This window comes from Anastrepha obliqua, chromosome 5 (assembly GCF_027943255.1).
Source record: "Anastrepha obliqua isolate idAnaObli1 chromosome 5, idAnaObli1_1.0, whole genome shotgun sequence".
Taxonomy (NCBI): domain Eukaryota; kingdom Metazoa; phylum Arthropoda; class Insecta; order Diptera; family Tephritidae; genus Anastrepha; species Anastrepha obliqua.
In genome coordinates, this window is record NC_072896.1 from 64,459,328 (window position 1) to 64,476,652 (window position 17,325).

Sequence of the window (17,325 nt, forward strand, 5' to 3'; positions counted from 1 at the left end):
TGTCACTAACATATAAGGCCGCTCCGGTAGCGTATAACCGACTGTCATGGAAGTGTGACAACTTTTGCCTTGTCATCTGAATTTGATATTTTTTTTTTGGTATATCATTCGCTCGGTATTGCCAGTAGTTTCGCTAACCTACCTGATTTGTTGCAATATACATATAATTTCTCGGAAGTTTTATTTTGAAACTTCGCGCAAGTTCTTTAGACTAACACTAAGCAGCATAATAAGAATTAAAGGCTCTTTTACTTCGAAAAATATCAATTGTATAATTTTTGGGGTAATGAATAATAATTTGAAACTGCACAGAGGAAAATATACTAAATTTCAGTTGGTTTAATTAAAGAAAGTAAGATGTAAATATGTACATAAACTAAATAAATTTGCCTCTTTTTGTTTAGTTTTTTAAGGTTGAAAGAGGACGGAAGGTTGACGAGGGAGTCTGTTGGTCGGAGAAGGGGGAACACAGCAAAGTTAGAACCCTTTTAAGGAATTTTTCTTTCCGTTTCATGGAGAAATAAATAATTAAATAGAACAGAAAAGAATGGATGTTTGTAAGAAAACTTTATGTGAAACCGGTATTTTGGCTGGAGTTTAGAACAGTGCCGATCTTGGAATTTCTGGCAAACTATAATGTTTTTTTTAATGAAACTTGGTGGAGATGTTAGTGAGGTGTTAAGTAACACTCTTTATAACTTTAAATTAATCGGGAAATAATAATTTTTTAATTATTTACATTCAAAATGCCCTTGGGAACATCAGTATAATTTGCCACATTACACTCTATATTTTTTAACATTTCACTATAAATCACCAAATATACACTCACACGCGTGTTTGTACCGATTTTTATGCTAATATTCTAATTATATCTATTAAAATTAAATGCAAATTCATTTCCCTATGCAATCACATTCCAATTTTAAGCGCGAACAAGAAGAAGTTGGAATTACAACAGTATGGTGTTGCCGGATGCCTACAAATGAAAACAAAAATTAAGTACTTGAGTTTAGTGTTAATGATGGGAATGGGGGTTATTGTGCCTGCTTACTACATACACGCATATGACGTTTTAATTTTGGGTTCAATGGTTTTAATACGGAAAGGAGTTTTACGCAAAAATACTGTGCATTGCGTAGCCGGAGTTGGACTGATGAGGGTTATTTTTTTGAAGTGCGGCCGAAGGCCGCCCACGCGAAAAGGAGTTTAACGCAAAAATACTGTGGATTGCGTAGCCGGAGTTGGACTGATGAGGGTAATTTTTTTGAAGTGCGGCCGAAGGCCGCCCACGCGAAAAGGAGTTCTACGCAAAAATACTGTGGATTGCGTAGCCGGAGTTGGACTGATGAGGGTTATTTTTTTGAAGCGCGGCCGAAGGCCGCCCATGCGAAAAGGAGTTCTACGCAAAAATACTGTGGATTGCGTAGCCGGAGTTGGACTGATGAGGGTTATTTTTTTGAAGTGCGGCCGAAGGCCGCCCACGCGAAAAGGAGTTCTACGCAAAAATACTGTGGATTGCGTAGCCGGAGTTGGACTGATGAGGGTTATTTTTTTGAAGCGCGGCCGAAGGCCGCCCACGCGAAAAGGAGTTCTACGCAAAAATACTGTGGATTGCGTAGCCGGAGTTGGACTGATGAGGGTTATTTTTTTGAAGTGCGGCCGAAGGCCGCCCACGCGAAAAGGAGTTCTACGCAAAAATACTGTGGATTGCGTAGCCGGAGTTGGACTGATGAGGGTTATTTTTTTGAAGTGCGGCCGAAGGCCGCCCACGCGAAAAGGAGTTTAACGCAAAAATACTGTGGATTGCGTAGCCGGAGTTGGACTGATGAGGGTAATTTTTTTGAAGTGCGGCCGAAGGCCGCCCACGCGAAAAGGAGTTCTACGCAAAAATACTGTGGATTGCGTAGCCGGAGTTGGACTGATGAGGGTTATTTTTTTGAAGCGCGGCCGAAGGCCGCCCATGCGAAAAGGAGTTCTACGCAAAAATACTGTGGATTGCGTAGCCGGAGTTGGACTGATGAGGGTTATTTTTTTGAAGTGCGGCCGAAGGCCGCCCACGCGAAAAGGAGTTCTACGCAAAAATACTGTGGATTGCGTAGCCGGAGTTGGACTGATGAGGGTTATTTTTTTGAAGCGCGGCCGAAGGCCGCCCACGCGAAAAGGAGTTCTACGCAAAAATACTGTGGATTGCGTAGCCGGAGTTGGACTGATGAGGGTTATTTTTTTGAAGCGCGGCCGAAGGCCGCCCATGCGAAAAGGAGTTCTACGCAAAAATACTGTGGATTGCGTAGCCGGAGTTGGACTGATGAGGGTTATTTTTATGAAGCGCGGCCGAAGGCCGCCTACGCGATAAAGAGTTCCACGCAAAAATACTGTGTTAATTAATTTAATTTAATTTTAATTACCTTATTATTTTTTGTGATACGCTTAATATCATTGTTTTTAAGTTTAAATGAGTTGTATGTTTTTATTTTCAAATTCATTTCTCAAGTTTAAATTACAGCAAAAAATACTGCAGTTTTACAATGAACCTTCCACTGAACATCCCTGCGTGCGAACTTCGTTTTCATTTCAGGTGTATGGCAACACCAACTTTTCGCTAAATTATAGAACTTTAACATTAAATTACTTAAAAACTATAAGCCTCCGGCAGGTTCTGTTTTCAGTTTTAAGATGGGGATACACCCCTCTATCACCCCCTTTTTACCGTTTTTTCCAAAGCGATCGGCACTATACTAAATTCTAGCCGGTATTTTTAACAAGGTTTGTAAATTTAAAATTTTGTTTGTTTGTAAATATGTATATAAATGCTGCAGTTTTTAAGTATAAGATGGAACAAGTTTTGGGGAACCTTATGGCTTTTTCATAGTTTTATCAATCGAAATATTTCTGTATATTTTAATTTTCTGGAGGTGAATCCGGTTTTTCGGGTTCTGTGAAATGATTATTTACAATAAATAAGTAAATAAATGTGTATTCGGAACCACTAAGTTTTATTAATATATTTACAATTCCCTGATTGTCTTCACACAATATATTAACACTTTTTTTACTAATACATTCACAATTCTCTCATTGTAAATTTGGCAAATAATTTGACTGAACTGCCCAATTCGGTGGCGGCGCTTCGTTCACATATGTATTAATCACCTATAAATCCCCCAAATTAATCTACCCGTTCATATATGGCAGATTACCTGTCAATACTGCTTTGAGAGGTTTTTCTTCATAGAAATTGTTTTGGTGGAATATTTCGGTGTTTTTTTTTTCTTTTATTATTATTATAGCGATATGAAGAAAATACAAGGAGAAGGAATAGCTAATTCAATTGCGCAATTGGCTGCTAATAATAAACAGTTGGAGGAAATCCGTATGCGACATTTACTGAGGTGGCAAAAAATTATGGCAACAATGCGCATGGAAAAACTTTTACACACGTTTTTTTTCTGTAAAATTAATTGATAATTAATAATATTTAACAAAAATTACAATTTTATTACAATTATGTTTGCAGACTTGTTTTCTTTGCCGGCATCCATTTCATTTAGTTTTTATTTTGATGTTTCTCCTTACATTCCTAATAATAATTATCGATAACACAGAAAACACAGGGTTGTATGTCGAAAAGTATCGTTATTATCTAGGATTATTCTATAATCTCAGTTTTTGGGAGAGAAATATTGTATGGGAAATCGCGGTTTTTAATTACGGACTTTGAGTTAAGCGCGAAAAAGTAGATCATATACTTCTATGTGAACGTATTATTACGTATTTTTCAAAATCACAAATTGGCAGCACTAAATACCAAATGACATAGTATGGCCAGGTTCGTTCATGTCACTCGTTGGTGTAGAACTGACAGATGACTCGGCAGTGTTTTTCAGTAAAGAACGCGAAAATTTGTTGGTTATTAAATATTACCTTTAAATAGTGTCTGAAGTAAATTTGTATTTCCTAATTTTTCTACAAAATGTCGTTAGATAAAGACAAAGAGAAAGATAAAAATACAAAAGGAGATTTAGGACTTTTAGAAGAAGATGACGAGTTCGAGGAATTCCCCGCCGAAGGTTAATAATTCATCTCACTTAAACAAAATTTATAATTGGCGAAATTTTTCCAGATTTCAATATCGCAGATGATGACCAAGACGAGGTGAATGTGTGGGAAGATAACTGGGATGATGACAATGTCGAAGATGATTTTAATCAGCAACTGAAAGCACATTTAGAGAAACAAGCTATGGAAACATAAATACAAAATGTCTAATAGAGATAGTTTTATATGCGCCTGGAACATAAGTTCAACTATATTTGAATATATCGCGATATCGACACTAAAACACTGAACAAAAATCTAAACTTTTCATTTATTTGTGTGAACAGTAAGAGTAAAAGTGCGTGAAGGAGTGAATTCATTTTTATATATTAACATTCGCTTGAAGTGTACTTAAAATTAATAATTACCGGAAATACTTTATTGTCATAGTGAAAAACTACTTCGAAAGAACGTAAAAGATAAGAGCTACCTTCAGTTATGAAAGTTTACCACTACTTGAAAATTGTAATCTTTGTGACAGGGACTTGTACCTCACCTATGCACTGGCAATGATTTTTCTACAATCTTTTTACGTGGGATTGCCATTGAAAGTGCTGTTCTCCGAGACACTGCATACTCTTTCCTATTAGAATCGTCATACCTCCTTGGGACCTCCATCATTGAGTAAGGGGCCTTTGTGTGGAGCACACTTTTGCTATTAAGGAAAAAGTTCACAATTGTAATAAAAAATTTATTCTACGAGTGTTTTAAAATATATTTATGCAAAGAAAAACATTCATACAACTATTAAAATTTTCTTCTTCTTAATCGGCGTATCCATTCTGGATGTTCGCGATTACATACAAGCGTCATTATGATCTTAGTCGTACGATCGTCAGATCATATTATTAATGATGTCATTATATTTTTGTGTTTCTCGCTGCCGCTGTTAGTTCGCCGATTGGTTTGAGCCCTGTCCACTCTTTGATGTTGTCTAGCCATGTCATTTTCTTCCTACCAATTCCTTCAATTTTTCCTTGCATCAGCAGTTTTAAAATATACTTGTCACCTCTTGTTATGTGTCCGAAATAAGCGACTTTTCTTCTATTTATGTCTGTAAGCATGTTCCTAGAGGTTTGCATTCTATTTAGCACTACGTCATATGATATTTTGTCATTCCAGCTTATTCTCAACATATTTCTATAGCACCACATTTCGAAAGATTCTAGTCGGCGTATGCTTATGATTTTCAATGTCCAGGCCTCGCATCCATATAAGAGTGTTGACCATACATAACATTTTAAAAATCTTGTCTTTAACACAATTGGTAAGTCCCGGCGTGTCAAATGACAATGGACAACAAAACAACTCTTGGGTAAATCCTGGGGTCTGAACCCTAAAATGACCTTCTGGATCTACACCCAAATAGTGGACCTATTGTACTATATGGGGCTTTGGTATAGTGGGTTAAAACAAATCAAACTACTGCTATATCAAAACTGTTTAAACTACAAAGCCTGGCGTGCCTAAGCATAACAGGGGATATGAGAACTGCCACAACTACATTTGGCAACACAAGAAGAAGCTTCTATGCAAACACTCTTTTCATATGAAAGAAAAACGTAAACCAGGAGATCTTGCTGGACACCACAATATCTTGAACAGGGTTCTACATGCAGTATGCACAGCCCAGGCGAATGACCACACGGAACCCGTACTCAATTTTATAAAGAGACACTAGGTTGTTTTCCCGTCTAGGGAAGAGTGGAACACTAACCCAACATAGATAAATAAATACTCACAGAAAAGATACACAGATGGTTCCAAAACGCTCCAAAGAGTAGGAGCAGGAATAGTGGGGCCTAGTGCACACAAATCCCTAACACTAAGTACAGATACCACAATTTTCCATGCGGAGCTCTTTGCCATAATGGAAACAGTGGAAATCGTATCCAAAAGAGGGGTCGAGAAATTAAAAATTAAAATATTGTCAGTTCTCAAAAAGCTTTGAATAGCTTCACATTCAAGTCAAAAGTGAATAGAGTGAAACAATGCACTCAACAAACTGGTCACCCAAAATCAGCTGTCACTGATTTGGGTACCAGGACATGAGGGACACGAAGGAAACGAAAAGGCAGACTTTTATGCCAATAAAGGGGCAGAAGGGCTATTTATTGGTCCAACCCCATTTTTCGGCCATAACAAAAATAATATAAAAGCAAAATCTGCTCTAACATAGTTGCCCTGTTTAGAAAATTGTTGGACTTCGTAAAGGCCAAAATAACGAAACAAGATACCATAATGAGAGAGGCAATATCAGCAGAAATTAGACTGGCAATAACTTTGCGGTATCTTGCAATAGGAAACTCTTTTGCGGACTTGAAATTTTTATCAATTTTATTGTATTCATTTTTTAATTGTTCGTATGCTTTTTTTCTAAAATTTTAATTTTTATATTTTTCACAACTTATATCCCACAGCTCTCTCAAATTTTTATATTCGTTAATAAAATTAACATAATTTTCATTATTTTCAATTGCCATTTTTTCCTTTTTCACTTTATTTTACTCCGCACGAACCTTCTTCTTTGCTTGTTTTCAACGAACTGAACGAGTAAAAGCAGTAAACAATGATACACACGAAGCAACGGTTGCAGCAACCTATCCCAAAAATCAAATTTATTTGATATTTCAGGCAACGGTTGCAGCAACACGACAATCAATTGGCAACACAGCTACACACGAGGCAACGGTTGTTTCAACATGGCTGTGTTGCTGCAACGGTTGCCTGGTGTGTATTTAGCTTAATAGATTATTAGAAAGCGCATTCATTTAAGGTGTTGCCATTGTACCAACAACAATGGTTTGTACCTTTTATTGTCAAAGCAAAGTATTGCCAAAGTAGAAAACAAAGAATGAATCCGCATTGTTTTATTCTGTGCTGACAGCTAGATGGACACGGCGAAAGTAAAAAAAAAATACCAGTCTAACGGTTAGACGGGATAGAAGTGAAACCTTCCGTAAGACAAACTGAGAGAGAATGAGTCGAAAGCAGCATTAGGGGCGGGATAATTATAGGTTCATTATAATATTGCTATAAAGTTCATATTTTATTTTCTTCCTTTTATTATTATTCATCCTCAATGTTTTCAATTTCAACAAATGATACGAGTGGCTTATGATAGCTAAAATATGATACAAATGCTTTGGTTTCGATGTTGTCAACATATCTTTGAAATACCGCGTCAATTGTTGTTTTTGATCGTGTTGTCGATTCAGTGCGATTGTTACACATTTTTAAATTGAATGTTGTATTGAGAAAGTAAATTGAAGGAACCGCTGTGTCTAATGCAAAATTGACGTTAAAATCGCCACTTAAAATCATTGGAACTTTATCGTAATCTTTTCTAAGTATCCGCGATACTTCTGGTGTATACTTTATTAAATTTTCGTGAATGAATTCCGTGATGCTATTTATTGATTTTTTTTTTCTGTCGATATTCACGACACTTTTCTGCATTATTTTTCGGCATAATTGCGGTAAATATTTAAAAATGAAAATATTTACGAATATAAAAATACACACGCGGTTGCTATTATGAGCGTCCCCAGCAAAACCTGCGTGACCGAAACTCTAACACAATTACATTTTTTTGAATGTTACAAACACATATGCACGCAGGTTTTGCTAGGGCGTGACCGAAACTCTAACACAATTACACATATGCACTCGTATTTGTTTGAAAATCGACTTTTTTTTTTGGTTCTCCGTCACCTTTGGAAAATGTGTAAACAGTAAGCAAACTTTATTCAAATATTTTCCCTCATTTTTGCATCAGTAAAATTAAACAAACGCCGTAGCCGAATGGGTTGGTGCGTGACTACTATTCAGAATTCACAGAGAGAACGTCAGTTCGAATCTCGGTGAAAACACCAAAATTAAGGAAAACTATTTTTCTAATAGCGCTCACCCTCAGCAGGCAATGGCAAAACACCGAGTGTATTTCTGCCATGAAAAAAAGCTCCTCATAAACATATCATAAAATAAAATAAAATATCTGTTTAAAAAAAATTTTTTTCTTGTGATTCGAACCAAGGATTTTGGATCGGAAGCTCACATTGCTAGTCGCTCGGCTACCGTGGCATGCTGTCGGCGCTGGCCTAAAAGTTATTTAGTTCGTCGCTACGTTTATATCAACATATAATATAACGCTTCGTAACTAAATAACTTTTAGGCCAGCACCTACAGCATGACGCGGTAGCCGAGCGACTAGCAATGTGAGCTTCTGATCCAAAATCCTTGGTTCGAATCACAAGAAAAAATAAAAGTTATTTTTATTTAGTTCGTCGCTACGTTTATATCAACATATAATATAACGCTTCGTAGCCAAGTTGGTCGCTTTTTTCGTTTCACTTTTTCCCAAATCACTCCCAACGATTCTAAAGAAGTTTTCACTTCAAAAAATCAACTGCTTCACTGATACTACCGAAGGTTGATGGAATACGTGGTTGAGTCTTGCATAAAAACGCAAAGAAACTGCATTTGGACGCATTACATTAATTTGTGCTTTTAAAATTTAACGCGCAGCACTTCGTTTTCTTTGGTTTGTTTAATTTAAATCTCATAAACACAACATTACCAAGCCATTCACTGTGGATAGGGGTCTGATGTCAGACTTGTGAAAATAAAAAAAGGGGAAAATAAAGCAACTGTTTTGGGAACACGCCAGCTGCAGTAGTCAATTCGCATAAAAACGCAGAAAAATAGCTGTTGAGTCCAATTAAGTATTCGATTAAAATAAGTCCTTTATTCTTATACATACATCCATAGAACTTACCGCTTTTATGGAATTTGTTTTTATTATAAACACTTTACGGTTTTTCAACTCTTGTTATTTGTGATAATTTTCCGTGAGAATAGATAGGCTTTGATTAAAGATAAATATGTGTATAAAGGGGAAAATTTTGGAAAATAGAGCTTGTAGAAAAATTGTAATTTTGAAGCTAAAGAAACAAATTATTATTTAAATTTTTGCCATAAACATCATGAGTTCTCTGTGGTAATTGATTTTGGATTTTTGTCACAACAACAGTCTTGTCAAAATACCGAAAAATAAAGTAACAGTTTTCGAAAGGAGCCAACTTCGGTATTCAATTCTCCTTGATCACCTGCAATAAATCCACTTGCCGCCATGGACTTGCCACGAAGACTGAAAACTCGCAAAGTTAAAGTAGCAAAACGTTCTCTGTATGAACGCGATCTAAATATTTCAAGAACTCATTGTGAATGAATTATGTATTCAAATGAAAATATGAAAATTAAATATGTATTCAATTCATGTACTCGTATCCTAATGGAAAGTTGTATTAAACTTCGGTTAATTTTGCTGCTATTTCGATTTAACTAAGCGTCAATTTATATAGTATACTCAATAATATTATTTTCTAAAAATGTTGCCCAAAGAATATCTTGACAGCTGGAATGAATTATGTGCTGAATGCAAAATGGTCGAGGCAGACTTGGCTAACCCATCGGAGATATGGCTTACTAAAGTCCTTATAAGTTATTTAAGAATGTTTGGCTACCGCGTCGAAATACCGAATTTCGAGGAGGGCACACGCGATAAGCGACGGTATTTAATAAAATTAGTACGTCATATCGATCATATATACAAAATAACTGATAAAACATTTACGTTCACCTATTATGATTTGCTGAGGCCAAGTAAGTTAGCTATATGCCAGTTCTCGGATATAAATAATGAACCTTTTTTTCGTGTAGGCCCTAAAAAGACATCGCATATGTTGAGGATTCTTTTAAATTACTTATATTATTTCAATATGTTCAAAACAAACGTATTTAAAATGGCAACGGAACGACTGAAAGAACGACAAAATGTGGTGGATGAAATAAAATATACGATTGAGGAAAACAAAACACGTCATACTAAAGCCGAAAAGGTGTGTATGAGTTAAAATAAAAGGTTAAAATAATATTTAACTGCCCTTAATGTCTAATTTTAGTTAGAAAAGGAGATGGCTTCCCTTTCCAAACAAATTCCACTACTGATAAACGAGTTAAAATCTCTTAACTCTCAAATAAAACAGAGTAAAGCACATTCGCAACAAAAGCAAGATGCTGTAAAAGACCTGAAATCAAAAATAGATGAACTTAAAGGACAATTACGGAACTTAAGAAGGCTAATAGTTCCCGAAGATGAAGGACAGGAATTACAAACGTAATTATCAGGGAATTTGTCTCGGTAATTCCGTTAATGTGTTATTCCCGAATTATTCAAACACATTGCGTTGAGGAAGCTAATCAGCTTTTCCTATTTTATTAATTTATTTTTTATTACATTTTACTAAACTGCCTTCCTTCCTTTAACAGTCAATTGGCTAAAATACAAGAAAATATTTCTGACTGCGAACAACAAACCCACAATGCTGAAAGCAATTTGAAAGCGCATATTGTGGATAATAGTGGGCTGCAAGATTTGCTAAAAATTGTTGAACTTTCCAAAGAAGTTTTATCGTCGGAGTTTGTAGATAGCTTTAACGAAGTTATTAAACAAATTATGAGTACTGAAGTAAAAATAGCTAGCTTTGAGAAAGAAAAAAACCAGCTAGTCCAGATGATTATTGGACATCAAAAAGCCATGGAATCCTTACAGCAGGGGGTCAAACTTGGACAAGCCCAATATAATGAGGAAAAACAGAAACAGTGTCAAACAATAATATGTAAAACGAAGTATGAATTTTATAAATATTTTGTTTTTATTTTAGTGGAAAGTACACGCACTTTTTATTTCAGGGAATGTGAGATTCTTGGGAAACAAGCCGGCACTCTAAGAGACGAGGTTGTTGAGGCGGAGAGCTCTATAAATGATCAACAGCGCTTCCATTCATACATTCAAAAGAACGTTTCAACGTTGATGAACTCGTACAAATGAAATAATCTGAATATGTATAACAGCTCTACTTATCCCTTAAGTATAAAAATATATATAGTCGCCGACTGTCATTCAAAGCGTTAAGACGTTATTTTTCTCAATGACTAGTTCGTGGCACACATTTATTAACTTTTCGTGAACGGCGTCGGAACTCTCAAATAGGTCACTGAATCGCTTTTCTGCATTAGCTGACTTTCTTGATAACCCCACAAGGAAGAAAAAAAACTTAACCCATTTGCCATTAAAAAATCGATTGAAGCTATATCCACGAAAATGATTTAAATCTCACAACTCTGCGACAGTAACTTACTTATGTACCTTAACCCGCAATGCTCGAATTGCAGATAATTTCCTAAAAACTAAATCTTCCAAACCCATGCTCCATTAATGTTAAGTTACATGAGACATTGAATTTGGCGAAAGCTGTAACCTACTCGCCTTGTCTAAAGTATGTTACGGAAGGCGAAATAGTCCGAGAAATGAAGGATCAACATGGTACGGGTATCTACAAATTTACCCGCCAAATTGAGGGTAAAACAATTTATACTGGACAAATTGTTATAACCTTCGAGATTTTCCAGCTTCCTACTCCGTGGACAAAAACCAAAGGTGCAATAATAATCCAACGTGTAATAATTGCAACCTTCCACCTCACAGTCCCGGCAAGTGTATCCGTACTCAATGCGCTGAAGAGCACCCCATCGGGCACGAGCTGCACCAAATACCACGTCTGGAAAATCCTCAAGACAAAAACCCTAGAGAAATGCAGTACCGGCTAAGCGCGCCACAAATGCAAAAATAGTTTACTTCTTTCTCAACGGCTAAGCTCATATGCTAGTGTCACAAAAAATGATCATCCACAGATGATATCGCTTTCGAAAGTACAAATATGTAATAAAAAAAACCACACTGAAAATAAAATTCTGACAGATTCTTCTACATCATCAATGCAAATTAACCCTACCGAAAAACATAACTTCACCAATCCAACCGTAATACCCAATTCCCGCTGAAAATTGTTCCTCCCTACAACAGAACTCAACTTCAGATACAAACACTTTGCCATTAAAATCAACAATACCAATTTTTACTCAAAACTTATTAAAAATCAACGACTACTGTCTTAAAAAAATCGTCAGTACTAGAAAAGATCTCTCAAAAGATAATTACTTCGAAGAATTATAAGTCTTTTAAAATTTCTCGCTTCTATAAAGGCAACTTTAGAAACGACTGAGAATTTTCCTTTTTTTCATGAACATCTAAATATTCTACAATGGACTGTAAAAGGTTTTTATAACAATTTCTCCGAGCTGCAAGCGCATATTAAGCAATTCAACCCAAGTTTTATTTCTATCCAAGAAACCCTATACCTGCCGCAACGCTACCCCAGCCTTCCTAAACAGTTACTCCTCCTACTTCGTAAATGCTTCATCAAACACCAGCACCAAATAAGGTGTTGCTTTATTAGTAAAGAAGCACATTCCACATAAAACATCGACATAAACTCTAATATTCAAGTGGCTGTGATCGAGATTTGAAATGAGCACCAAATTCACTGTGGTATCGGTCTACATTCCTCTCTGTCAAACATTTACCACCAGAGAGCTAACCGATATTTCTGGATTAGTTAACACACCACTTATGCAATTATATTTACACACCTCTAGAACAAACTATGGGGTTCCAACTCCAACAATCACCAAGGCCTCATAATCGAAAAGGCTATACGACTGTCAGACCTCTGCGTTCTAAATGATGGTAGTCCGACTCACTTTTTCACCTACTCTCCCTTTTCCCATGTTGATATATTCCTTTGCTGTCATCCAGTATTCCTTCTTTTAGAATAGCAAATATTATGTAGATGATCTCCATAACAGCGACCACTTTCCGATAACCCTAAATCCTTCAATGAACCCAAATATTTCCTACCGCTCCAAAGCTTCCCGAAATTCCTATTAGACCACGCTGATTAAGCCAACTTTGCAAGGCAGGTGGATCACCAATTGGACGCTCGCATTCAATCCAACTCCCCGAACCATGAAGCTGCCAGCATGCCAAAGCTATCCGTATAGCTGCAACCCGTTAAGCATCCCACATATGAGAAACCATATGCCCTGGTGGAATAAAGAAGAGACAAAATGCAAGCATGGCATAAGTTTAAACATAACCCCGCTCCTACAAATCTCATAAATTTCAAAAATTCAATGCGAGATTTCGGGGAGAAATGAAATTCCGGAAAAAGTTGGTTTTTTAAAGTTCACAGAATCTGTCTCTCTCAACTCTTCTATTCCCGATATTTTGAATAAAAGTAATATACTATGCAATCAGGACACACACCAGAGAACGTAAATTCATAGAGAAGACGCAATGAGAGGGAGAGAGTGATACACAAGTGTGGAAAAATGTAGTTTACATTAGCTTACATTTGCTTGCGTACAGAATATATTTGTTTATTTGATATGTCCTATTCTTATGCTGAAAACAGTGAACGACATAAACGCAGTCCTGTGTCAGCTGTTACGATCAAACTAATGAGAACCCCATGTAAATGAAAAATTCCTTCCTTCCGTATTGTAGATTTTATTTCACGATATTTGAAAAATCCCGTAAAACCCTGTCAGCTGAGTGCTCTGTTGTTGTTGTTGTAGCAGTATCTTCGCCCTGTCAGTGTAGTGTAATTACCGGTCGTCTTCGTCTGGCTCATCTAACGGTAGGCCCAGGAAACTGGCAGTTTCGACGGGTTGGGTCCAGAGGGAGAGAGGTGTTAGATGAGTGGGTTTGATGGGGCATGTGAAGAGGTGGTTAGTGTCGTGCGGGGTACCTTCACATGCTGGACATATGTTTAGTATGTCGGGGTCGATTCTGGATAGGTAGGAGTTTAACCTGCTACAATATCCAGAATGTAATTGTGCCAAGATTACGTAGGACTCTCGAGGAAGCTGGAGCTCTTCGTCTGCGATAGGTGGTGGTTGGACTCCGATAACAGCATTCGGGGGTCGGGAGCTTAGGAAGGTGGTAAGGGTCTCCCGATGAAAGTCGTTAATTGCCTGTCTGTATACTGTCTGATCCTGGAATGGTCTGTCCGTTTTGCCCTGGATCTCGTCCACGTAGTTGAGGAAGTCTCTCCTGATGTGCCTGGGAGGTGGCTTAGGCTCGAGCAGGTGTCTGCATGGGTGAGGCCTACGGTGACACCCAAGCAGAAACTGCTTGCCGAGCATTTTGTTGTGCTCCTTAACCGGGAGCATGTGCGCCTCGTCATGTAAGTGTTGGATAGGGACATCCTGTCGCGGTCCTGATGGCAGTATTCTGGCAGGTCTGAAGCTTCGTCCACTGCGTATCACTGGTTCCAGGCGACCAGACAGGCGCGGCATAGTTCAGAACCGGTCGGCCTATTGCTTTGAAAGTCGACAGCAACATTTCTTTGTCTTTGCCCCAAGTGCTGCCGGCAAGCGACTTGAGGACCTTGTTACGATTCTGTACTCTCGTTGCAATAGCGGTTGTGTGCGCTGAGAAGGAGAGCAAGCTGTCAAAGGTGACTCCCAAAATTCTGGGGTTGTTTACCGTCGGTATTGGGGTATCATCGACGTGCACCTGAAGTGGCAGCTTGACCTCCTTTGTCCAGGTGGTGAAAAGGGTCGCCGTAGATTTAGTGGGAGAAAGTTTTAATTTTCTCGCAGTGAAGAAGCGAGAAAGGCGGGCGAGGTAGTCGTTTACTTTTGAGCATAGGCCATCAGTGTCATTGCCCGACGCCATTATCGTGCAGTCGTCGGCATATGAGACCAGTGAGACTCCCTCTGGTGGCTGGGGGAGTTTCGAAATATAGAAATTAGCTGAGTGCTCTCTCACCACACAGTGTTGCCAAGCAGTACATTTCGAAATCATTTACAAAATAAACTTAGAAAAATTATAATTTTTATTAAAATAACTTAAAAACACTGTTGAATAATGTTAATTATAGATATATGAGCTATTTGCATTTGTTGGTTTTTGGCTTTGATTTATTAAACAATGAAAAATTTTAACTGATAACGCGGATGTGAGAAAGTGTAAGCAAAGATATCAATGGCAACATTGTGTAGATACAACCAAACACATATAGTTGCACTTGATTCCTGAGATAATTTTAAATGAAGCCGTGAATACCTATTAACGCCACCGTCGATCTAAGGTATTACGCGTTCCATTACTTCTTTATTTTTATACTGCAGCTGTATATATCACAAGTGTCAAATAAAATTGACGTACGATGTTTGATGGTAGAAAACTTAAGGAGAATGATTTTTTAAATAGTTTCGGTAGTAACTGCTTCTTCATTTAAGTATTATTCTTATTATTTATTTATTAAATTAGAATTAAAATTATAAAGTAATATGTTTACAGCATTAGCTACCAGGCTTTCTGTTACTGTAAAACAACAAGGGCTTTCGGCTATTCCTCATTAAAATCTGTACGATATACGTAGATATCTCTCCGACGAGCCAACACCAATTCATTTTCGCTAGGATGAGTATCCAGGGAATTAACAACTCCTCCGTTGCTACCTAAGAAGCAATGTGTTAGTATATTTATATAATGAAACAAGTTTTTAAAATCACACTTAATTTAATATGCTGTAAAATTTTCCCATCGAGTAAGTCCCAAACTATAGCGCAACCCTCGCTAGTTCCTGAAATTATTTGTGCATCATTTGCCATAATACCACATTCTATATGGAAATCTTCCGCTTTATGACCTTTATATTCTGATAATAAAGTTCCGGTTTCACAATCAATGAGACGAACTGTGCTATCTTGGCAAGCTGCCACAAGACATTGTTCATCTCGAGTCAATTTTAGAAATGTTATGGGATCTCCGATTTTATCATAAATCACTTCTCCAACGCGTATATCATATTGACGTATACAACCATCCAAAGAAGATGCGATTATTTTGTGGTCGTTAGTTAGAACAGTTGTTATACAGTCGCGAGCGTCCTTCATTACCTGAACGGGTTCTGAGCGACGAGTTCGTATATCCCAACAAAAAACCGCATTATCTCTCCCACCAGATATTGCGATAGAAGAGTCTTCATTAAAACAAACACATCGTATACCACCAGCATGCCCTCTTAATCGGCGTACTGGAAGGCCTGTAGAAACATCCCAATATATTACGCTTTTATCAAGGCTAGAAGAAACAATATGACAGCTGTCACAGCTACCAGATGCATCAGTCACCTCATCTGCATGACCACCGTACGTTTTCAACAACAGTCCAGTTTTCGGATTCCATAGTTTAATTTTTTTATCTGAACCACAACTCAGGCAATATGACCCATCAACTGTAACGAATGGAAGATTGATCATCAGATTTTTAATTTTCAATTAAAACATACCATTATAACGTACGGCCCGTACAGCACCCTGCTTGCAATCAATTACTTTACAGCAACGGAATATTTTATAATTAGTGCTCATTTATAAATTTATGTAAGCAAAATTGTACAAAAACATACAAAGGTATCACTATAATACTGACATCTCCTAACGATTTTCAAAAATAATCGATGTATTGAATCTATTCGATAGTTGCCGTTTAATATATGGTATTTTTTTAGCATGAGAATTATGAATTTCAATATATTTGGTTTAATAACTGAGAACGGCAAACTGTATTGATATTTCTGTTCAAGAAATTTTGGAAGGTCTGCATATAATACGTTCACATATAAGTAGATCATCTATTTTTTCGTGCTTAACACCCAATTCGTAATTAAAATGCTAGATTACCCATAGAAAATTTCTCTCCCGAAATCTCAGATTATTAAATAATACAAGATTATTACCATACTTTTTTACATACAACCCTGTGTTTTCTCTGCTCTAATTACTTTTACGAATGTAAAGAGAAACGTAAAAGTAAAAACTAAACAAAATGGATGCAGGCAAATAAAACAGGTATATAGGTATTATTGGTTATGCATTCATGAAACAAAAAAGCGTGTGCCCATTAACGTTTTGTCCTTATAGAATTTCGAATGCTTATTGCTGCCATAATTTATTGAAGCCTAAGTAAACGTATTTTACGAATTTCCTCCAACTGTATATTATTAGCAGCCAATTGGGCAATTAAATTAGCTATTCCTTCTCCTTCTAAATTAGCTATCGTTAATAATAATTAAACAAACTAAAAACTCCAAAATGTTTGACCAAAGCAGTTTCTATGAAGAAAAACCTTTCACAACAGCTGATTGTCAATTAAGCAGGTAATCTGCCATGTGTGAACGGGTAGATTACTTTTGAGGATTTAATGCATATGTGAACGTACTTTTATGAAATAAAAATTTAATTATGGAA

The 17,325-nt window shown here is 36.9% G+C and overlaps 3 protein-coding genes across 4 annotated transcripts; 2 read left to right on the forward strand and 1 right to left on the reverse strand.

The window, feature by feature from the left end:
* The first annotated feature begins 3,845 nt into the window (after positions 1–3,845).
* Positions 3,846–4,834, forward strand: LOC129247610 (probable 26S proteasome complex subunit sem1). Its single transcript, XM_054886796.1, has 2 exons — positions 3,846–4,070; positions 4,124–4,834. Exons 1-2 carry the CDS (start codon positions 3,974–3,976, stop codon positions 4,252–4,254), a joined length of 228 nt encoding a protein of 75 aa, XP_054742771.1. The 5' UTR covers positions 3,846–3,973; the 3' UTR covers positions 4,255–4,834.
* Positions 4,835–9,008: 4,174 nt separating this feature from the next.
* LOC129247461 (kinectin) lies at positions 9,009–11,068 on the forward strand. The gene is made up of 5 exons (XM_054886593.1): positions 9,009–9,762; positions 9,820–9,998; positions 10,062–10,276; positions 10,429–10,788; positions 10,852–11,068. The coding sequence occupies exons 1-5, from the start codon at positions 9,489–9,491 to the stop codon at positions 10,988–10,990; spliced, it is 1,167 nt and encodes a 388-aa protein (XP_054742568.1). The 5' UTR covers positions 9,009–9,488; the 3' UTR covers positions 10,991–11,068.
* Positions 11,069–15,304: 4,236 nt separating this feature from the next.
* On the reverse strand, positions 15,305–16,533 carry LOC129248953 (WD repeat domain-containing protein 83). Of its 2 annotated transcripts, XM_054888562.1 has the most exons (4): positions 16,365–16,533; positions 16,191–16,310; positions 15,588–16,118; positions 15,305–15,531 (listed from the first exon to the last, which is right to left on the reverse strand). In XM_054888562.1, the coding sequence occupies exons 1-4, from the start codon at positions 16,444–16,446 to the stop codon at positions 15,419–15,421; spliced, it is 846 nt and encodes a 281-aa protein (XP_054744537.1). In that variant the 5' UTR covers positions 16,447–16,533; the 3' UTR covers positions 15,305–15,418. The 2 variants fall into 2 exon arrangements, with proteins under 2 accessions (XP_054744537.1, XP_054744536.1); XM_054888561.1 differs by having other exon boundaries at positions 15,588–16,310; positions 16,365–16,532.
* Positions 16,534–17,325: the final 792 nt, after the last annotated feature.

Excerpts from the sequence above, each read along its gene's own strand:
- LOC129247461 (XM_054886593.1), top strand. The coding sequence starts at position 9,489 with ATGTTGCCCAAAGAATATCTTGACAGCTGGAATGAATTATGTGCTGAA. Across the intron at positions 9,763-9,819 it reads TTATGATTTGCTGAGGCCAA|GCCCTAAAAAGACATCGCAT; the intron begins GTAAGTTAGCTA and ends TTTTTCGTGTAG. Across the intron at positions 9,999-10,061 it reads GTCATACTAAAGCCGAAAAG|TTAGAAAAGGAGATGGCTTC; the intron begins GTGTGTATGAGT and ends GTCTAATTTTAG.
- LOC129248953 (XM_054888561.1), bottom strand. The coding sequence starts at position 16,446 with ATGAGCACTAATTATAAAATATTCCGTTGCTGTAAAGTAATTGATTGC. Across the intron at positions 16,311-16,364 it reads ACGGGCCGTACGTTATAATG|TTGATGGGTCATATTGCCTG; the intron begins GTATGTTTTAAT and ends CATTCGTTACAG. Across the intron at positions 15,532-15,587 it reads TTTACAGCATATTAAATTAA|GTAGCAACGGAGGAGTTGTT; the intron begins GTGTGATTTTAA and ends ATTGCTTCTTAG.
- LOC129247610 (XM_054886796.1), top strand. The coding sequence starts at position 3,974 with ATGTCGTTAGATAAAGACAAAGAGAAAGATAAAAATACAAAAGGAGAT. Across the intron at positions 4,071-4,123 it reads CGAGGAATTCCCCGCCGAAG|ATTTCAATATCGCAGATGAT; the intron begins GTTAATAATTCA and ends AAATTTTTCCAG.